The following is a 20,281-nucleotide window of genomic DNA, read 5'->3' as shown; positions in this document are numbered from 1 at the left end:
GACATGCCCTGGGGAGTACTTGAGGGACCCTGAAGGTCACCCTCTGCGGTGCCGCTTCCTCGTCACCGTCTGCTGGGACAGGCCACAGGCTTTAGTCAGCCCCTTGATCCCGGACCCGTGCCCTCCCCTGGCGTGGAGTCTCCAGTGGGCTGGACGGCAATGTGGTCTCACCCCAGGCAGGAGGGGGCACTTGGCTGTGCAGGTGTGGCTGTCTCCCCTTCCCCAGGACGGCCGTGCCCAGTGGGACCTTCCAGGCCCAGGTAGGGCCGTGTCAAAACTTCCTGTGGGGGTGCCTGGCTGGCTCGGTCAGCGGAGCATGTGATTTTTTTTAAAGTTTATTTATTAATTTTGAGAGAGAATGAAGCGGGGAGGGAGGATCCCAAGGAGGCTCCACGCTGTCAGCACAGAGCCTGACCCAGAGCTCGAACTCATGAGGCCATGGCAGATCGTGACCCGAGCAGAAACCAAGAGTTGGATGCTTAACCGACTGAGCCACCCAGGTGCCCCAGAGCGTGAGGCTCTTGGTCTCAGGGGTCGTGGGTTCAGGCCCCACGTTGGGTTTGGTTGGAGCTTACTTAATGAATAAGTAACTTTAAAAAAAAATTTCCCTTGTGGAAGAGCAGAGCCGGGGACCCTCCCTGGGTTAGGAAGATTCGACTCCGTTGTACTAGGCAAGGAGGGAATGCAGGCACACCACGGGCCTTGACACTTCCGAGAGACGGGGGTTGCCTTCATCCTTGGACCCCGTGAGGTCGGGAGGGCGGGAGCCTTGGGTTTGCCTTCCAGTGACCTCAGCAGCATCCCCAGGGCACCGAGTGACCTCTGAGACACATCATTCCGGGGACCACTTGGATTTGCTCACGGGATGGTGAGCTCGGGGACACTTACGGCACGGACCCTTTACCATGGGACAGTGGACGTGGGACCTTTATGTGGAATCACGGACAAAGCAGGGCGTTTCCTCACCAGACCAGCTTTATGTCCCTGACAGCCGCTTCAGCGTTTGCTAGTCAGTCCGTGTCCGGGGTTTCTCCCTGTCCTGAATTAGAATCACCCAGCGAGGCAGGGGCTGGACAGGGCCTGGGTCAGATTCCCACAGGCTGGGCTGGACGGCCTGAGTGCTGGGGTGCCCGCCCGGCCAGAGGCAGGGGTTTCTCAGGGTCCCGCTGTATCTGCCTCTGGTGCCTCTAGCCCTCGGCCCCGTCCCGTGTGGCCTGCCTGTTACCTGTCAGCTGAGTCACTGAGACCTGTGGGAGGTGCCCCCAAGCACATCCTTTCAGGCAGGTTGGGTCAGTTCTGGGGATCCCCAAGAGCCCACCTTCCCGCTGACAGAGCAGGGTGCACAGACCTCAGCCAATAAGTCGGGGCTGCCCTCGGGGGCCAGGGCGTTTATTGTTGGGGTGAGGACCGTACCCAGGTACGTGGGTGACAGTCTCGGTGCTGGGTGACCGCGTGGGGGCTCAGTGCGTCCTGGGGGAGGAGCAGGGGTTGTTCCTTGGGCTCTGTCTGCCAGGGATTGGGGGAAGGGGGCGGGGGGGCGACCCTCTTGTGAGGAGCCAGGGTCTTCTCTGCGTCATCTACTGGCTGTCGGTGAGCGAGGCCGGCAGGGTGACACCGTCCTAGGAGGAAGGAGAGGGGCCTCTGACTGCCGGGTGGCCGCTGCGCGTGTGGACGGCCCTGGCCAGGGAGAGCGGACCAGAGGGCTTCTCCCCAGTCAGCCCTGCCCACCTGTCCCTACCCAGGGGCTCCTACCGCATTGAAGACGATGTTGTCAAAGCCGGGGGCCACAGCCGCTGTCTCGCCCCGCGACGGGCAGCCCCCCTTCTGCAGCCAGCGTCGTCCTGCCAGTCCTAGCAGGACGAGGAGGACAAGGACGACGAGGGCACCGCCGACCGCAGCTGGCACCGATGTGGCCACTACCGTGTCCCCTGTGGTCCGAGGGCCGCGTGAGCCCGAGGACTCAAGCCCTGCCTGTCGGCCCTGTCCCCTGAGGCGGCACTTGGGACGGCCCATCCTTGAAACCCCGGCGGGTCGTGCCAGCACGAGGCTCCAGACCTGGCGGGGGTCACAGCCTCAAGCTAGAGCCGCCCCTCCATCACAAAGAGACAGTGGGCCGCGTGGGCTCCACGGGCAGGCTGGCCACGGCTGCCGGCCCGCCGGGCGCCTCCTCCAGGGTCTGGGAGTGAGGGTGCGGAGTGCAGAGGCCGGCTGAGAGCCGATTCAGCTCCTGAGGGACCAAGAGCAGGGGTGGCCCAGCCCAGAAAGGGAGGGGACAGTGGGCAGGGGGAGGGGCGGGGCAGGTCCTGCCTCGGTGGCTCTCCTGGCTCCTTGGGCAGCCGTGCAAACCACAGGCTGCCAAGCCTGACGGAGTCCCGGATCTGGGGCGGGGCTGGGTGACCTGGGCAGCGCTTACCCCGGCCGGGTGCAGGCAGCTGGCAGTGCCGTCCGTCCAGATACTCGACGTCGTCCAGGGCGATGGGCCCCACGGCTGGCTGGCCGCTTAGAGTGGCTTCAAACACGATCTGACCAGAGGGAGAGGGGGCTGGCTGCGCGGGCTGGAGGAGGAGGGCGGGGCCTGGGGCCTCCGCAACCGCCAGGCTCCGGGCAGCCCGGCCTCACCTGGAACTCCTCTGCGCTGGCCACCTCCACCTGGCCCAGCAGCCACTGGTGCCGCAGGCGCCCGCCCATGCTCCACACGGCCAGCTGGCCCCGGGCGCTGTTCAGGAGCACCCGCAGCTGGCCCTTGTCTGCAAGAAGGGGGCCGGGGCGGCTCAGGTCCCCAGCCCGGTGGGGCAGGGCTGCCCCCATCCGCCCTCGCTGCTTCCAGCACCCGTCGCTACCGGCCCGGCCCCACTCACGGAAGTGCTCCGGGAAGCCCATGTGGTACCAGAAGCGGAGGCAGGAGGCCTCGGTGGCGGGCAGAGGCTGGCTGTGCAGCCAGGCCGCCTGGCCCCCCGGGCCCAGCATGTGGGTTTCAAAGAGCACGAAGTGTCCTGGAGGTGAGAGGGACAGGGTGCCTGGCTCGCTGGCCGTGGCCCTTGATTCTGATGGGAGCCCCCACGGGCTGGGCCGGTTGGCCTGGGGCGGGGTGGGGTGCGTGCGCCCCCGGTGTGTGTGTGTGTGCGGCCCCGGGGCCCCTTGCCCACCTCGGACCCACCTGCCTCTGTGCCCAGAGTGTGATCCACCAGGGGCTGGGGGTAGCGGGAAGGTGCGGCCCCACTGCTCCAGTCCCAGCTGTACCCTCCCAGGCCAGGCCAGGCCAGATGACTCCAGCCACACAGGCCAGCCTCAAAGTCACAGGAAGCTGCGGGAGACCTGGGCAGTGAGCAGGGGTGCCCCCCACGCCCCCGGGGAGCCCGGCCAGTGAGCGCTGCTGCCTCCCCTCTGTGTCCTGCTGGGGCCAGGGGGCCAGGGGGCCAGGCCAGGCATCTGCCGGTCCGCACTGGAGCTGGTACCAGCCGCGGGTCAGTCACAAGGGGGCCCGGGGCCCGGCCGCGGGGCTCCCACCTGGCCGAGGGCAGGGCCCGTCCTGGAGGAGCAGGTCGTCCAGCGCGATATAGGAGTGCTCCACGCCGGCGGCTACCGCCTGGAACACCACCTGGGCAGGGACAGGGCAGGGCAGCCTCGCGCGTGGTCCGGGCGGGCCCCGGAAGCGAGAGGTCACCTGCCCCCAGCACTCACCCTCCAGGCCCTCTCGGCCTGCACGTCCACACTCCCCAGGCGCCAGGCGGACCCTCCGTGGGCACTGATGCTGAGCACCTGCTGCCTCTCGGCCTCCCCCACGTGGACCTGCAGGGCGCCTGCCACGCCGAGTGACCAGCCCAGGTCAGCAGCAGCGGGGGGGGGGGGGGGGGGATGGGGGGGGGATGATGGCCGCTCGGGGGCCCCGGGCTGCAGACCCCTCACCTGGGTTTCTGAGGCTCAGGTGGTACCAGAAGGTCAGGCAGGCAGGCCGGGCCAGAGGCTGGTGCTCCTCTGAGGTCAGGGAGGCCACGTGGCCGGGGGGCAGGGCCTGGGGGCTCGTGTCCACCACCATGTAGTGCCCTGGGAGGCGCCAGCGTCAGCCCCCACGTGGCCCCCTCTGCCCACCCCTCCGTCACCCCCGATGCGAACCTTGAGCCGTCCCCGTGGTGTGGTCAGCGCGGGGGCCCCAGGCGGCGTGGCCCGTGGCATCGGGCTGGCGCGTCCAGAGGCCTTGGCCCCCGCTGGAGAAGCCACAGGCTGAGTCCTCAAAGGAGCACCGCCTGGGGGCCCAGCAGGGCCCGGGCCGCAGGGCCACGTCGTCCAGGCCCATCGTGCCGTGGTAGCCGTCCCGGGAGCCCTCGAACAGCAGCTGGGGGCAGAGGGGGTGAGCGGCTGTGGGCTGGCCCTGCCCCCCACCGCCCTGGCGCGGGGCCTCACTTGGTACTTGGTGCCAGAGCCCGGCTGGTGGTGGAGGGTGGCCCAGGCCTCGTGCCAGTGGTTGCCGTGGGTGCCGGTCCGTGACCACAGGAGCGTGTCTGCCTCTCCTTCCCGCCTCAGCACCAGGCGCAGTGTCCCTAGACAGGGGGGCGGGGGTTGGAGGGGACCAGAGCCCGACTCTTGAAGGCTTCCGCCCCTGCAGAGCCCCGGACCCGGGAGGCCCTGCCCAGCACCGGGGTCGCTCACCGATCTGGGGCCCGTGGAGGTGATACCAGAAAGAGAGGCACTCCTGAGGAGCTGTGGCCACCTGGGGCTGGGTGAGCAGGTGGGCACCAGGGCCCCGGGCTGGGGGGTCCGTGGGGTCCAGGAGCAAGAAGTAGCCTGCGGCAGGGACACCGGGCTGAGCTGCAGAGACCCCGGGTTCCAGGAGGGGCTTGGCCCAGACCGAGAGCCGCCCCCCGGGCTTGGGTGCCCCTGCCCTACCTCGGCCTGTGGTGTGGTCGTACCCGGGGCCGTGGCTCTGGATCCGGCGCCAGTGGGCATCTGTGAGGTGGCCGGTGTACCAGCCGCACGTGTCCCGCTCGAAGTTACAGGAGACCTCTGAGGGCGGGGCCGCGGCGGGGTCAGCACGCCCCGAGCACCCTCACACCCGCCCTGTGTCCCTAGAGGATGTGAGAATTTCTCTCTGGGGTGGGGGCTCCCGGGGTCCCTCAAGGTGGTGGTGGGAGGCGGGGGGGAGAAGGCCCCTGGGTAGGGGCTGGGAGCGGGCAGAAGGACCTGAGTCCTTCTCAGTGGCTGTCACGGGGCTGCAGTCCTCCAAGGTCACATCGTCCACTCCAGCGCCCTGCCGGCCAGGGCCGTCCAAGTCCACCAGGCCGACAAACTCCAGCTTCGTGAGGAGCACAAGGGAGGGGGCTGTCGAGTCAGCGCTGGCTCTGTGACCCCCCCCGCCCCCCCCCCCGCCCCCCAGGCGGCCCTCCTTACGCGGAAAGGCCGGCGGCGTGCCCCAAGAAGGACTCTGTCCATCCTCCAGCCCTGGCTGCTGCCCGGGGCCTGCCACACCAGCTCACGGTTGCTGTCCTCCACCACGACCAGGGCCAGGAAGCCTGGCCGAGGGGGTCACTGTGGGTCTGCCCAGCCCTCCTCCCCCACCCTCCCGCAGGGTGCCTCGGGGCGGGGTGGGCCAGAGGGACGGGGCGGGGGGGGGGGGGGGTACCTTGGGGGTGACTCTGGAAATAGTAAGCCATGTGGAGCTCACAGCGGGGGCCCGAGGGACCCAGGGGAGGTGTGAGGACCCGGGCCTCTGCCGCGAGCTGTCCCCAGGCCCTCTGCAAGGCCAGGAAGTGCCCTGAGGAAGAGCAAGGCCTCTCAGAGCCAATTCCTGCCAGGGCCCCCCCGCCCCCCTCACCCCGCCGCCCCGGGCAGGCACACTCCCTGGTGAGAGGAGGCACAGCGAGGTCCCCTCTGGGGGTGCAGTTCGCAGATGGGGGACTTGGGCCTCACCAGCAGCGGTCCTGCCAGCGCCTGCGCCAGGGCCCCGGCTCTCCTGGGCCAGGAGACGCCCCCACTGCAGCCGCCCCACGCTGGCATCCTCCCAGCCCCCGGCTGTGAGGGGCTCGAAGTCCGTGGTGCCTGGACCGGCAGTAGCAGGGAGGGTCAGGGAGGGTCTGGAGGAAGAGAGGGCCCCTCCGCCTCCCGCCAGCTCCGGCCGCCCCTCACCACAGTCCTGCTCATCCTCGCCCCCCTCGCACTGTTGCTGGAAGTCACAGAGCTGCTCTGGGGGGACGCACAGGTCCCCGCAGGAAAGATGTCCCGGCTCGCAGAAGTCCCGGGGCCGCAGGCTGGACGGCTGGCGCCAGGGGGCTGCGGCCCAGGGCCCAAGAGGTGATCCAGACACCTCTGTGGGGACAGAACAGGGGTCAGGGGGGTGGGTTGTGCTTCTCCTGGAGAGGGAGGGGCTCAGCGGGCCCACCTGGGACTGGCTGGCAGTGGTCCGACAGGATGAGGTCATCCAAACTCACGACACCGCCTGGGCCTGTGTGCCCAGTGAGCAGAATCTGAGGGCACAGGGGACTCAGGGTGTGCCCCCCCACCCCCCGCACCCTTCTGTCATCCCCAGGTCGGCTCCGCCAGCCCTCCCCCTGCCTGGCCTCGCCTCGTGTCACCGGATACCCTCCCCTGTCACCACCCCCACGCAGGCCTTGAAAGCGACCCCTCCTTCCCTGGGCCTGCTCCCAGAGCTTCCTGCTGACACAGCCTGGGGCGGGGGGGGGGGGGGGGGGGGGGGCCCTGATCTCCCCTGCCCAGCTTTCCAGGGGGCGGGGGGCCCTCTGGGACCTCCCGCTCGCCCACCCCTCCCTGGCCGCCGCCCTCTCGGGCCTCACCCGGAAGGGGTGCTCGCTCTGGATGTCGACCCGGTCTCGGACCCAGGCGGCCCCCAGGTCCCCGTGGCGCCTGCGCAGCAGGACGGGGCCCTGAGGGGAGCCTGGGCTCTGAATCTGCAGGAACAGCTGGAGGCAGCCACCCTCAGACCCGTGCAGGTAGTGGTAGAAGATAAGCTGAGAAGAGGCCAGGGAAGGTCAGGGAGACCCCGGGCCTGGGCAGCCAGGTCGGGCGGCCCCGTGTCCCCCACCCCCCTCACCGAGCAGTTGTGGGGGCCTGAGGCTTGGAACTCGGGGCTGGAGAGGACAGCGGGGGCGCTGGGCTCGGCCTCGGAGACCAGGAAGGAGCCTGGGGAGACACCAGACGTGGGCCGGGGTGGCCGGGCGGGGCCCCGGTGGGCACTCCCCGGCGGTCCCCCGCGGGCCTCACCCTGCGCGCTATTGCGGCTGTGGTCCCGGCGCGGCCAGGCTGGCGGCCTGGGGCCGGCGCTGTGGTTCCGGGCCCAGCCCTCCGAGTGGTTCCACGGGCCCAGGCCCGTCTCGAAGTCGGTGGCCGTGTGGCGGCCTGTGGGGGAAGCAGGGTCAGGCTGCCGGCAGGGCCCGTACCCCGCCTCTCCCGCTCCGGCAGGCTCTCTGGTGACTCCCAGCAGCCCCTCCAGCTCACGGCAGGCGGGCGTGTCCTCATCTGAGCCGTCCCCACAGTTGTCCTCTCCGTCGCACAGCTGGTGGGGCTCCACGCAGGCCATGTTCCCACAGTGGTGGTACCCCAGGGGGCAGCGTGCCTGGGGGGCTGACATGGGGGAGGGGCAGCCCGTCACCATGACCCCAAGACCCCAGGGGCCGGGGCAGCTGGGGGAGAGGCTCAAGGCCATCTGAGTCCTGCTAACCCACTGCCCCCCAGGTGTGGGTCCGCGGCACGGGGGCCTTACTGGGCAGCCCACAGCCCCGGAAGACCACGTCGTCCAAGGCCACGGTGCCCCTGTGGGTGGCATTTCGGGTGGCAGAGAAGGTCACCTGAAAAGAGTGGGGTCCTCAGGACTTAAGTCAGGGCTCAGACCCTCCCTGCTCCCTCCACATCCAGACCACCCCCAGCTCACCCAGAAGTCGCCCCGGATGCGGCCAGTGGCCACCACCAGCTCCTGCCAGCCTGGGCCCCAGGGCCCAGAGCTCTGCCACAGGGTCAGCGTCTCGGCCCTGTGGGTCAGCTCTAGCCGCAGCTCAGCCACATCTGTAAGTGGGGGGCGGGGGGTCCTGGGGCGGCTTGGGCCCCGCTGCTTCCCGCAGCCTGCTGGCTGTGCCCTGCCCTGGGACCCTTGTCCCTCCCTTGAGGTACCTTCCCGGTCTCTGCGGCGGCCCTCCGTCCTTTCCCAGTCCCTCCCCTCGGGGCGCCCCACCCTGGCGGAGGAGTCCTGGGCACCCACCTCCGGTGGCCGTGTGGTGCCAGAGCCTCAGCTCACAGGTGGGGGCGGCGTCGTGCAGGACAGGGGAGCGCAGGGCTGCCGTGGACGCCTCTTTCCCGCGGTGCGTGCCAACAGCCGTGTACCAGCCTGGCCGGCAGAGAGGTCAGGAAATGGGGCTGGAAGTGAAGGGGGGAGGGGGCATCACGGACACCCGCCGGGGCCTCACCGAGGTCTGTGCCGAGAGTGTGGTCTGAGCGCGGCCCCAGAGGCTCCAGTGTGGCTCCTGCCCGGTCTCGCAGCCACCTGTAGCCTGAGGTGCTGATGTCCCGCCAGCCGCAGGAGTCTCGCTCGAAGTCACAGGCGAAGGGGGCGCCCGGGGCGGGCGAGACCCCGTGGTAACCTGGAAAGTGGGGGGCTCAGGGCTGTCTGCAGAGGGCTGGCCTGCCCGCCCCCTGCCCGCCCCACCGGGCCCCACTCACCGCACTGGGCCTCGTCGGAGCAGTCTGGGCAGTCACACACAAAGTTGCATGCGGCCTCGCTGGGGGCCCTGCAGTCGTTGGGGACCCAGGCCCGGCCTGGGGGCCCTGCTGCTAGGAGAGAGACAGGCGGGTGGCCTGGGGCGGGGTGACCCCCCCCCCCCCCCAATCCCAGGCGGCCCAGGATACTGTTCACCTGCTCTGAGGCCTAGGCCGAGAGGTCAGGGAGGGAGGGGGCTGGGTCCTACCAGCTGGGGGCTCCCGGTCAGGGCCAGGCAGGGCACACCTGGCCCGGGAGAGGCGGGCTGCACGTCAGGATGGGGGCGGGGGGGTTGTGAGCATGGGACCAACGGTCCCCGACATGGGATGCCCCCCGAGGAAGGGAGCAGGAACCCAACAAGGAAATGCCCCCGGCCCCCTCAGGCTCCATTTGGTCCAAGAGTGGCAGACTAGGCTCTGCTTCCAGGGCCCTCTTGCCCTGGGACCCGGGTGGACACTGGGGCCAGGTAAAGCTGAATTCGTGCCCCTTCCCCGATGGGGCAACCCCCAGGCCCCCAAAGGCTTGTCCTGGGCACCCCCCGAAGGCCACCCAGGACCTTGCCCCTCTCCTGGGGAGCTGACCTGACACTCACCCAGGAGCAAGGCCAGCAGGAGGTGGCGGGGCAGACGCATGGTTGGGCCGGGGGAGTGAGGCCGAGGGACCGCGCACTCCAGGCGGCCTCGCGGGGATTTCGCCCGGTTATCTGCCTGTGGCCCCGCAGGCTGAGTCTGCTCTGCTTGGAGGGGGGACCTGGCCCCTTCTGTACCCGCTGCCCGTCAGCAGGCCCCGCCCTGTGTTGATGAGGACGAACGTCCGACTGTAAAAGCGTCCAGGAGAGGGGCCCCTGGGCCAGGTAGGCTCCCACCCGCCCGGATCCTTCTGACCAAAGGTCAGGCCTCAGTCATCACGCCCACCGCCCAGCCCTGCCTGGCGGAGGTCCCACCAGAGGAAGCACCCACTCGGGCTTTGTCTCCCAGAGCTGGGGGCAGGAGCCCAGCACGCACCCCCCACCTGTGCCCCCAGCCCCATGCTCTGTGCCTCCCTGCCCCAAGTGACCAGGGACTTCGTCCTTCCCCACCACAGTCCGTGGCTGCTTGTTCGCTTATTCCTTTGTAAGGGACGATCATTTATTCATCAACAACTGTTCTGATTAGTGTGGCTGGGTGCTGCCGGGCACAGGGCATTTACCACCATGTGTCCTCGGTCTTACCAGATCCTGTCTCCTCATCACTAAGATGTGGTCACAACAGCCTGGAGAGGCCACCGTGAGCTCACGGAAGGCCTGCGCCAAGATGGCACCCGTGCTCACGGGGAGCCACAGAGACAGCTGTGCTCGGCTGTCCCCTCATCCACACATCCACTTGCCACAGCTCGTCCCCTCTCAGCCCTGCACTGGGAGGAGAGGAGGGGGTCCTGGAGGGGGGCTCCCGGCTCCAAGCCTGAACCCTCAGAGCCTGTGGCTGCAGGGCGGGTGGCATGGGACCCGGTCTTACAAGGGGTCTGGGAAACTTCACGTGACTTCAAACGGCAGATCACGAGGGGACACTGATGTCAGCTGGCCCTGGGGGACCTGGTGCTAACTCCTTGCGCAAGGGCTCATCAAAGAGTTTCCTCCCAGATGTCCTTGGACACAGGAGGGGTGGAGGGGAGCAATCAGGCCATAAATGGGGGCAGCAGCCCAGGGGCCCCTTCTCAGAGCACAAAGGGCTGAGTGTGCATGCCACCCCCCCACCCCCCGGGGCCCCCAGATGTGGAGCCAGGTGAGGGACAGCCAGTAGGGGCCCTGCGGCTACCAGGGCCGCCTCCAGCTCTCTGTCACCCACACCCTCCGGCCAGGGGTCCCCAGGGGTGACCGGGAAGCAGACAGATCAAGACACACACACATCTGAGGAAGAGCAGGGGTGATAACGTTTTTAATTCCTGCAGGTGAGGTAAACCTGGGCGCTCGGCCCGGCTGCTGTTGGTCTCCAAGGCCTGGCCCGGGGTGCATAGCGCCAGGGGGGTATAGTGGGTCGCTCGGGCAGGCCTCAGTAACCGTCGTCGGCCCAGGTGACCTCGTAGTCCGGGTACACGGCTTTGATCTTCTCAGTGGAGACTGAGTGCTGGGCACGACCATAACCCTGAAGACAGAAGCCGACGCTCACAGCCCCATCCTGGCTCTGGGCGTCCATCGGCAGCAGCACCCAGGAGGCGGCTATGGAGGGGGCCCGCTGGAGCCGGACGTGGCCAGCCCTCCCCGACCGCCCAGGGTAAGCTGGCCGCCAAGGTGAGCAGTCCTTGCGCGTGGGCCCTCCAGCCCAGGGCGCAGCCTATCCTAGGTGCCGAGAGAGGCTGTGTGAATGCCCCTGGGTCTCCACTGTGGCCTGGTGACGGGACGGGGGGATGGCCCAGCCAGGCCTCGTGGAGGACCGGGACGAGGCCCACTGTGGCTGAGGGGCAGGCAGTGGCCTCCCTCCCACTGCTCGTGGCAGATGGGGAAGCCACTGGCGGGAGGGGTCCGCGGCCCAGACAGCCAGAGAACCCCCAGTGCCGCAGGTGTCCTCAGCGCAGGGCAGTGAGGGCTTGTGAGAGCTGGTCCCTCCCCCCGCCCCCCTCCGCGGGCCGGGGGCTCACCATGGAGTAGCCATACACGTGGATCTTCTTGTCCTGGCTCTGGTGGGAGATGCGCCCGCCTCCCAGGCACTCACAGCTATAGCCCTTCTTCTGCAAATCGCCCGATACCTTGTCATAGATGTCGGCTGGGACAGGGAAGGCGGCTCAGCACGTGCCACGGCCCGCGGAGGCCCGGGGGATCTGGAGCTCCGGCTCTGGGCAGCTCCTTCCCCGGGAGAGGAGCCCCTCCAGGCTGGGACGCCATGAAAGGAGGAAGGCGTGCACCCGGGCAGGAGTCCTGGGACTAGGAGACACGGGTCGCGCCATGGCGGCCCCTCGCCCTCCAGGACCCTTGCCCTCAGACCGGGTACAGGACCGCCTCTCTCGACGCCGCCTCACTCCCCGCCCAGGGCCCTCAGCCCCGCCCCCGGACGCCCTCAGCCCCGCCCCGAAAACGCCGGCCGGCCCCGCCCTCACCGTGGTACTCGGCCCACTTATAGCCCCGCACGATCTCCTTGCTCTTCCCGGCCGGGGCCTCGGAGGGCGGCGCCGCGTGAACTCGGATTAGCACGTACTTGAAGACGCCGTCGGGATCGATGTCCACATCGGCTATCTGGGCGAGGTCCGCCGCCGCCATGTTTCCCACAGCCCGCCCGCCCCGGCAGCCCGCGGCCCTTCCCGCAGCGACCCTGGGTCGAGTCGACCGTGCGGGAGGCGGGCCCTGGGAGCCCGGGCCCAATCCCGCGGGGCCTTGCTGCCCGGGCCCGGAGCTTCAGCCAATCGTGTCGCCGACCCACAACACAGACTGGCCAATGGCAACCTAGCTCCTTGCCACTCTGAGGCCACGCCGGTCCCGCTTAAAGGGGAACAGGGACCCGGGAGTGGGCGGTGATTAAATCAAGCTAACTTAGCAGTTCTTTTTTAGTGGGGACTGGGAGGCGGAGTGGGTAGCGGGAACGGTGGCAGGCTCCTTTAGAGGGGCTGGGCGGCTCATGAGGCCCAAGCGACAGGCGCCCGTCCCGACCCCTCCCCCACCGCGTCCCAAGACCTCCCCCTCCGTCTTCCCAACGCGCGTTCCAAGGCCTCCCTCTCCCTCCCAAGGCGTCCCAAGGCCTCCCTCCTTGTCCCCCACCGCGTCCCAAGGCCTCCCTCTCCCTCCTCTCACCTCGTCCCAAGGCCTCCCTCCCTGTCCCCCACCGCGTCCCAAGGCCTCCCCCTCCCTCCCAAGGCGTCCCAAGGCCTCCCTCCCTGTCCCCCACCGCGTCCCAAGGCCTCCCCCTCCCTCCCAAGGCGTCCCAAGGCCTCAAGGCCCTCTTCCCTTCCCTCCCGGCGCCAGCTCAGCGTGGTCAAGGGCCTTTCTCCCAGTCCCACCAGTCCCACCCACGGACCGCCCCCGCCCCGCCATCAAGGAGGAAGCAATGGCTACATTCGAGTTGTTTTACTTGGTTCGAAAGCATTCGCCCCCTGGAAATAATCCCAGTCCAGCCAGGATCATTCCTGGCCAGCCGGCCCTCAGGCGTGGGGCTGAAAGCTGAGGCCCTAGGGCAGGGGGCATGGCGGCTGGACTTGGGAGGCCACGAAGGCGGGTAGGGCAAGCGGGGCGCGTGGCCGATGCAAACGCGCTAGGCTGATAGGCCAAGGTTGGCGCGCAGACGTTGTGGGATGGGCTAGGGTGCATGGCACGGAAGGAGAGCAGAGCCGGGAACAGAGGTGTGGGGGACGTTCACAATTCAATTGATGTCCTCTCCTGGCCCCGTTAGGGAGTGCTGGGAGCCCCAGGAGGAGCTTGTCAGGCCGGCCTAGTCCCCTCTCACTTTGTCCCTATGGAGCTAGGGCCGTGGGCCAATGAGTGTGCGCTCCCGGGAACAGAGCCCAGTCCCCTGCCTCGGGTCTCTAGGCCTCAGCACAGGGCAAGGCCAGAGTGAGCACACGCGGGATGTTCGTGTAGTCAAGCCCCCACACCTCCAGTCGTCCCCTGCCCTGGTCAACTGGCTCGCTCCGGCACCCTTTCCCTGCGGTCCAATCTTTTTGTCCTCCCTACGTTAGTGGGTAGGAGCCCCTGGGCATGTGTGGCTCCTCCTGTTCATCCGCCCTCTGCATTTGCTTCCCTCCTCCCTGTGAGGTTAGGGCCTGCGCTGCCGGTTTCACCCCCGCCCGCTCTGTTCTGGCACCCACCTAGGGGCCTCCTGTCCGTGTGGGCCGGCAGCCGACTCACACCCAGCCAGGACTCCTCACCTCTCAGCTCTGGGCCGGATCCTGCCAGCGCCCCCACCCACATCCTCTCGCCCACCCCACCCAGGCCCCTCTCTCTGTCTGGGTGTGTTGTGCCTTGGTTGAAGACCTCCGACTATCCCCCTCCACTGCTGCTTGTTCCAAACCCTCCTGTAGGACCCATGTTAGGGCGGCTGGAGGTGAGAGGACCGGAGGGCGGGTAGCGTCGCCAATGTGTGGACTCCGTCGCCAGTGTGCGGGCTCAGGGTCCAGCCGTGCTCTTATCTTGCTGGGGCCCCCTCCAGCCTTGTCATCTCGGGACACGAACACACTGGGACTAATCAGGGTGTCCGCCAGAGAGGAAAGGCCTCTGAGCAGGATGCACCCTAAGCCACAGAAGGCGGGTGGGGGGACCGTTGAAGCGACGGGACGAGGCTTTGGGCAACCGGGGCTCCTGGATCAGGGCGAACCAGGGTTGGGGAGGTTGCAGGGAGGCTCTGCGGACGTCAGGAAATGGACTGACCGGATCTTCGCGGTGGGGTCTGCAGTAGTGACCCCTCCGCGTGAAGGCAGGGTCGGGCGGTCCTCAGGCCCACCCCGCCTCCCAGCGGGGAGCACCAAGCGGCTGAGGACCGACCTCCGGGGAGGCCCCAGGGCTGGCTGGGAGCTGGGAGCCGGAGGAGGGGGAATGAAAGGCGGGGCCTGTGGAGAACTCATTGGGGCAGGACCTGGGCAGAGCTTGTGGCGAACAGAAGAAAGACGAGAGGAGCACGGCCTGGCCTGAGGGGTTCGGCTGGGCTCCCGGTGGGCTGGGCGGGGTCTGGGTGGGCAGGCAAAGCTTAGGGGTGGGCCCTAGGTGGACTGCGCAGGCCCAGAGAGGGCTGTGTGGGGCTCCGGGTGGGCCTTGGGTGGACTGGTCGGTGTCTGAGTAGGCGGAGCAGAGCTCGGGGGTGGGCCCTAGGCGGACTGGGCGGAGCCCGGGGAGGCCCCAATGTGGAATGGGCTGGGCGGAGCCCAGGGGTGGGCCCAGTGTGGACTGGGCGGAGCCGGGGGGGGGTGGGCCCAATGTGGGCTGGGCGGGGCCTGAGCGGGCTGGGTGGGGCCGGGGGTGGGCCCAATGTGGACTGGGCGGGGCCTGAGCGGAGCCCGGGGGTGGGCCCAATGTGGACTGGGCGGGGGCCTGAGCGGGCTGGGCGGAACCCGAAGGTGGACCCAACGTGGACTGGGCGGGGCCTGAGCGGGCTGGGTGGAGCCCGGGGGGTGGGCCCAATGTGGACTGGGCGGGGGCCTGAGCGGGCTGGGCGGAGCCCGGAGGTGGACCCAACGTGGACTGGGCGGGGCCTGAGCGGGCTGGGTGGAGCCCGGGGGTGGGCCCAATGTGGACTGGGCGGGGTTTGAGCGGGCTGGGCGGAGGCCGGGGGTGACCCCACCGCTCACATGATGTCGTCCAGCAGGTTGGCGCTGGCCACCCAGTCGAGTGCGCGCGGCTCGGAGGCAGCCATGATCATGCACATGAACGGGCGGCCGGTGCGCCGGTCCGTGGGGTAGATGGTGGTGGGCGTGAAGCGCCGGTTGGCCTCGACGAACTCGCAGAGCTGTTCGTAGACGCGCGGGAACTCGTGGCGCAGGAAGACGCCGCGCAGCCGCAGCTCGCGCTGGATGTGGATGAAGGCCACCTCGCGCGCGCGCCGGCCTGCCTCGCCTTCTTGGTCCAGGCCTGCGGTGCCTGGCGGCGGAGTCAGGATCAGCGTCTCCATGTCGGCCTCGCGACCTCGAGCCGGGGGCGGTCGAGCCGGGCTGCCGGCCGCCAACGCCACCTTGGCGAACTTACGCACCGTGGGCCCAGGGCTGCGCGGTGCGGGGACGGGCCGGGCGGAGGTGCCGGGGGGCGTGGCGCCGGGGCCCACGGCCACCGACACACTGAGCAAGAAGCACTCGGCCGGCTCGTAGAGGCGCCCGGCGGCGGCCAGCTCGCGCGCGTAGCTGCCCAGGGGCGCCGCGTGCGTGGCCAGCTCGCGCAGCGACAGGTAGGTGGGCGACAGCAGCAACCCCTCGAGGCCGAAGCGCAGGAAGTTGTCTGCAGAGCCAGGGCTCGGGAAGCCCAGGAAGAGCACGCCGCGACCGCGCGACAAGAAGCCGACACGCGCGATGCGCGAGAAGGCGCGGTGAACGGGGCCGCTGTCGCGACAGAACTGCAGCACGTGGCGGCACACGCTGCCCACGCGGCCGTACACGCAGCGTGCCTTGTGCGCGTCCCAGTCTTCGCGGCGACACAGGCGCGAGCAGTAGTAGGTGTAGCAGCTGTGGCAGGACTTGAAGTAGAGGCAGGCGTTGAACATGGTCTCGGTGCGCCGGCAGCGTGCGTTGGAGCACGTCATCAGGTCGTCCTCGTCGGCGCTGGGCTCCGGGGACGCGTCGGCAGCCTGCCCCTGGCCGGCCGGCTCCTCGGCGCTGCCGGCGGACGCGGGTGGCGAGCGCGGCGCCAGCGCGGGTGCCCCGGAGCCCGCGGGCCTGGAGTCCAGCAGGCGGCGCAGCTGGCGGCCCAGTGCATCGGCCGCGGGCTCCGGGGCTTGGCCCGCGGGGGGCCGAGAGTCGATGACCAGGTCGGTGATGAGCTCGTCCAGTTGCTCGAGGCTGCGCTGGCGGCCACCAGTGGGCCCATCTGGGGCGGCGGGCGGAGACGGCCGGGGTCGCCCTCCGGGCAGCTCCCAGGCCCTGGCTGGCGGTCGCTCCCCGGCTCGAAGGTCGTTGTCGGTGATGGTGATCTCAGGCGTGACATACCAGTTGCGGCCCGGGCCCTCGCCCGCGCAGCCCTTCTCCGACAGCGACGTCTCGGACAGAGACAGCGCCGCATAGCGTCTGGGCGAGGTGGAGAGGTTCACGACGACGGGCGGACGCCGGCCTTCGGGGGATGCGCCTCGCGGCTCCCGCGCCTCTCGCCCCAGCAGGTTTTCGTAGCTGCGGCCGCGGCCCAGGGGGTCCTCCCGGCGCGGCCCCGGCGCCAGGATGTTGTCCCAGGAGCGCGAGTAGTGGCGGCTGTCAGTGACCAACCGGGGCGGGCTGGTGCCGGTGCCGCCGTGCCAAGAGGCGAGCAATGGGCCAGGGTCCGGGGGAGGCACCACCTGCAGGGTGCGGTAAGGCCGCAGGCCCCAGTCACCCCAGGCGGGGCTGCCTCGTGGGTGTGGGTAAGTCCGAGCTAGAACGTCGCGATCGCGGTACCGCCCGAAGTCCTCTGTGTAAAAGGGGCGGAGAGCGGGGTGAGGCCGCGGCTCCTCGGGAACATAGCGGGGGCCACAGGGCGGGCCGTAGGGCGGGCCGTAGGCTCGAGCGGCCTCCCCATAGTAGGAACGGGAGGGCGGCTCCTGGACCGGGAAGGTGCGCACTTCGCCTGCGTAGTAGCCGCCGCCGCCGCGCCTTGGGCTGGGCACAGGGGGCTCCTCCGACGGGAAGGGCCTGGCATAGTAGCCGTCGAAGGGCAGCCCAGGGCTGGCCGTAAAGCCACCAGCGTGGCCCTCGGGCTCCTCGGTGTAGAAGAATTGGGTGGGACCCGGCGGCGTGGTGAAGGGCAGACTTCGGCGCTCCGTATAGTCCCGGGGCCCAGGCAGGGGACCGTCGCAGTACAGCGCTCGCGGATCCGCGCAGTACGTGTCACTGGGGGTGGGGGTGCGCGACAGCGCCACGTGGCGAGGTCCGGGCACCGTGAGGCCGTGGAGCTGCGGGGCAGGGCGTGCCCAGGGCATGGTCTCCGCGGGCCCGCAGGACCGCGAGCCCCGGGCGGTGTGTTGCAGCACCGCGTCGTCCGGCTTGATGTCCAGGCGGCAGCGGACGTGGGGTGCAGGCCCGGCGGGCGGCTCGGGGGGCGCGCAGCGGCCGGTGGTGGCGCAGAGGGGCGCGATGCGGCCGGGGCCGCCTCGCTGCGGCTGCAGCTTGATGGGGTGCAATTCATTGGCGAGCGCGCGCAGTGCCGGGTACGCGGGCTCCCGATGCGGCGATGCCTCGCCCCGCGCTGTCCGTTGGGCCTCCCGGCCTCGGCGCGGCAGCACCGGCGGCGAGGCGGGCGCGGGCGCCAGGCCCGGGGTCGCGCGGGGCGCGCTCTTGGAGCGGGCGCGGCGCCGGGGCTCGCCATCGCGGGGTCGGGCGCGCGGCGCGGCCGGCTCCGGGGGCGGCGGCTCGGGGCGGGCCTCCATGGCCTCCCCGTCCAGCGCCTCCAGGAAGTCGAAGCTGCGACAGTGGCGCTTGTTGAAAGGCGCGGGCGCAGCTGGCGGGGGCACGGGGCGCTCACATGGCGGGCGCCGCGACGCGGGCCCGGGGGCCGCCACCTTGATGTCCTGGTACACGGTCGACACCAACAGGTCCGGCGGGTCCGTGCGGGTCATTTTAAAAGAGGTCCCCAGGCTGGCGGTCGCAGCTCACTCTGCCTTTCCGGGCTTTTGCCCTGGTGGGAGATGCGGGTCAGGGTGACCCCTCTGCAACCCAGAGCTGGCTACACCCCTACGCTGGCCTGACTTACCTGGGACCCAGTGGGCGGAGCAGTCCTGGCTGCCCGCGGTGGCCGAGGCCCCAGGCACTTGCTCCATGCTGGCGTCAGAAGCACCTGCGGGAGGAACCCAGCCGTCCAGCTACTCAGGGTCTGTCCCCTGCCCCGGGCCACCCTTTCTGGGCCACTTTCTGCTGGGATGTAGCCAATCAGGCAGAAAGGCAATGGCCGTCGCTGTGGTTCCCGAGCTCCTGCGGCCAGGCCCGTGCCCCGGGGGCCTCCCCCTCCCCCCACTACCATCGGCAGGTTTGGGTAGAAGCCGTGTCCTGGGGCAGGAAGAACGGGGGTGTGTTCCCAGCTGGGATGACGGTAGGCTCCTGCGAAACCTTATTTGCAAATATCTTTATGGGTGTTTGCCTCACAACACTCATGGGTGACTTAAGCCCCGTCCTCACGCCCAGTGCAGAGCAAGCCCTCTGATGGTGTGGTCTGAGGGGGGTTGTCCCTAGACCGTGACAAAGTTGCTGAGTCTCCCTGGCCACCTGCCGCCCTGGTGGGACATGGAGACCCTCCCCCAGAATGGCAGGGATGGCTGTCCTGGGAACAGTCCCCGGAACCAAGCCCCAGCCCTGAGGCCCCAGCAGACATGGAGATGGCCCCATCAGGTCCAGGCACCGCCCCTAGGCTGACGGACTGGCCTGCCCCACCCTCGCCCTTCTGTGTGGCCCAGGCCAGCACACGCCACAAAGAACATCCCTTGGCCCTAGAGCCCCCTTTCCCTTGCAGAAACCTCTTTTGATCCCTGGTGTCTTAGGGTGGTTGGAACCCATTAAGCTTGTTGGGGCCGTCGTGACAAGGCCCGGGGAGCAGCCTCCCCAGCTTTGAGGCCTGTGCTCTGCAGCTCAGAAACCGGTGCCGGCCGCAGGACCATGTGGGGGCGGGAGCCACCAGCTCAGGGCCGCCCCTCTTCCCCAGAGCAGCATGGGGCCAGGAGGCCGCAAGCAGGGGAGGCAGGGTGGTGGGCGGGTAAAGCCCCCCCCCCCCCCCCACTGCTTCTCCTCAGGAGAGAGCCCTCTCCACAGCAGCTCAGGAAGGCTCCATGGCAACCTGAGGTTCTGCTGCCCCCGCAATGGGGGCTGGGCGGGGGTCCACCCCTCTGCACTGGGCTCATGCTGAGACTTGGGCCACCGGCCCCTCTGTGGTACCCGGGGCCTGGACAGGTTGTGTAGGGTCTCAGACGGTGCTGACAGGGCCCCCACCTCACACAGGCTGGGGAAGCGTGCTCCTGACCGAGCTGGGGGAAGCCCGGGGCGGGGGACGGGGGGCGGGAGGGGGGGGGGCCTCACCTGCCAGGGTCTCTGGTCAGGCCGACCCTGTGTCCCAGGTGTGCCAGGGGCTTTCTGCCGGCAGGGCTGCCCTTCTGGGTCAGGGCCATGAAGTCCCAGCGGCCCGTCCCATCGCAGCCTTGCGCCCGCCCCAATTCTGTCCCTGCTCATAGGACTGTCCCCTTCCCACTCCCTTCCATCTTAAGCTCAAAGCCAGGCTGGAATTGGGGGTCCGATGACAGGGCATGAAGCTCCGCCCCAGGGAGGTGACAGCTCCGCTTCGCCTCTGCAGCGGTAAGGATGGAGCTGGGCTGGGTGACATCCCTCCCCGTGGGCACGGGGGCGGTCGGCCCTTGCAGGGGCCCCAGGCCTAACGCGCCCCTCCCGCGGGTCTCCCCGCGGCCCAGCCCTGCCCCCGCCCCGAGCGCCCGGAGTGAGGACCCGCCGGTGTAGCTCTGAAGTAGGACCCCCTCCTTGCGGATGCCCCCCCTCCCCCCATGACAGGGCCCGTGGGGCAGCGGCCCCCGATCCCTTACCTGGGCGCTGCTTCCCCGCCGCGCGCGCCCGGTGGGCTGCGCAGGCCTGCGCCCGCTCCGCCTTCTCCGCTCCGCGGCGTCCCCGGCACCGGCAGAAGCTTCGAGGCAGCGGCGCGGAGGCCGCCGGCTGCTCAGTGCTGCCCCTGGCGGCGGCCGGCGGGGCCGCATTTAAAGGGGCCGTGCGGTGGGCCTGGGACCCGTGTGGCCTGCTGGCAGTTGGTTGGGCTGTGCCGAGCGCCAGCTGACAAGCGCTCCCTCGTTCTCAGGGTGCGGGCCTGGGCTCCAACCGGGGTACCCACACCCAGGGAGCAGCCTGCCGGTCCCGCCAGCCCCCACCCCGGGGGCAGCTGGTGGCTTGGCCGTGGCCTCGGAGCAGGACCCTGGAGGAGCCCCAAGCTCCGGAATTCACACGTCCGCTGAGGCCTCGCAGGAGCAGATGGGC

General features: G+C 69.6%; 3 protein-coding genes across 4 annotated transcripts; all 3 read right to left on the bottom strand.

Annotated features, from left to right (window-relative positions):
• Positions 1–489: 489 nt before the first annotated feature.
• MAMDC4 (MAM domain containing 4) lies at positions 490–10,441 on the bottom strand. Its single transcript, XM_047831385.1, is given in 27 exon segments — positions 490–1,619; positions 1,753–1,928; positions 2,414–2,522; positions 2,620–2,747; positions 2,859–2,993; positions 3,158–3,304; positions 3,508–3,598; positions 3,682–3,800; positions 3,907–4,044; positions 4,114–4,333; positions 4,402–4,538; positions 4,648–4,782; positions 4,885–5,001; positions 5,179–5,365; positions 5,368–5,507; positions 5,618–5,749; positions 5,905–6,033; positions 6,121–6,300; positions 6,374–6,458; positions 6,786–6,959; positions 7,043–7,572; positions 7,712–7,796; positions 7,880–8,010; positions 8,204–8,329; positions 8,409–8,582; positions 8,662–8,769; positions 9,291–10,441. Coding segments are annotated over 27 exon segments (3,915 nt in total). The 5' UTR covers positions 9,331–10,441; the 3' UTR covers positions 490–1,577.
• Positions 10,442–10,584: 143 nt separating this feature from the next.
• PHPT1 (phosphohistidine phosphatase 1) lies at positions 10,585–12,262 on the bottom strand. Its single transcript, XM_047831382.1, has 3 exons — positions 11,768–12,262; positions 11,312–11,436; positions 10,585–10,818 (listed from the first exon to the last, which is right to left on the bottom strand). Exons 1-3 carry the CDS (start codon positions 11,925–11,927, stop codon positions 10,726–10,728), a joined length of 378 nt encoding a protein of 125 aa, XP_047687338.1. The 5' UTR covers positions 11,928–12,262; the 3' UTR covers positions 10,585–10,725.
• Positions 12,263–12,715: 453 nt separating this feature from the next.
• On the bottom strand, positions 12,716–20,208 carry AJM1 (apical junction component 1 homolog). 2 transcript variants are annotated; one of them, XM_047831366.1, is made up of 2 exons: positions 19,840–20,208; positions 12,716–18,095 (listed from the first exon to the last, which is right to left on the bottom strand). In XM_047831366.1, exon 2 carries the CDS (start codon positions 17,875–17,877, stop codon positions 14,935–14,937), a length of 2,943 nt encoding a protein of 980 aa, XP_047687322.1. In that variant the 5' UTR covers positions 17,878–18,095; positions 19,840–20,208; the 3' UTR covers positions 12,716–14,934. The 2 variants fall into 2 exon arrangements, with proteins under 2 accessions (XP_047687322.1, XP_047687323.1); XM_047831367.1 differs by having other exon boundaries at positions 12,716–17,936.
• Positions 20,209–20,281: the final 73 nt, after the last annotated feature.

This window comes from Prionailurus viverrinus, chromosome D4 (genome assembly GCF_022837055.1).
Source record: "Prionailurus viverrinus isolate Anna chromosome D4, UM_Priviv_1.0, whole genome shotgun sequence".
Classification (NCBI taxonomy): domain Eukaryota; kingdom Metazoa; phylum Chordata; class Mammalia; order Carnivora; family Felidae; genus Prionailurus; species Prionailurus viverrinus.
Note: the sequence above shows the minus strand (reverse complement) of the source record. Positions and strands in the feature narration are given on the sequence as shown.

What these genes read in the sequence shown, in the direction of transcription:
- PHPT1 (XM_047831382.1), bottom strand. Translation starts at nt 11,927, where the DNA reads ATGGCGGCGGCGGACCTCGCCCAGATAGCCGATGTGGACATCGATCCC. An exon ending in TAAGTGGGCCGAGTACCACG is followed by an intron (nt 11,437 to 11,767) that starts GTGAGGGCGGGG and finishes TCCCTGTCCCAG; the next exon opens with CCGACATCTATGACAAGGTA. An exon ending in ACGTGTATGGCTACTCCATG is followed by an intron (nt 10,819 to 11,311) that starts GTGAGCCCCCGG and finishes TTCTGTCTTCAG; the next exon opens with GGTTATGGTCGTGCCCAGCA.
- AJM1 (XM_047831366.1), bottom strand. Translation starts at nt 17,877, where the DNA reads ATGACCCGCACGGACCCGCCGGACCTGTTGGTGTCGACCGTGTACCAG.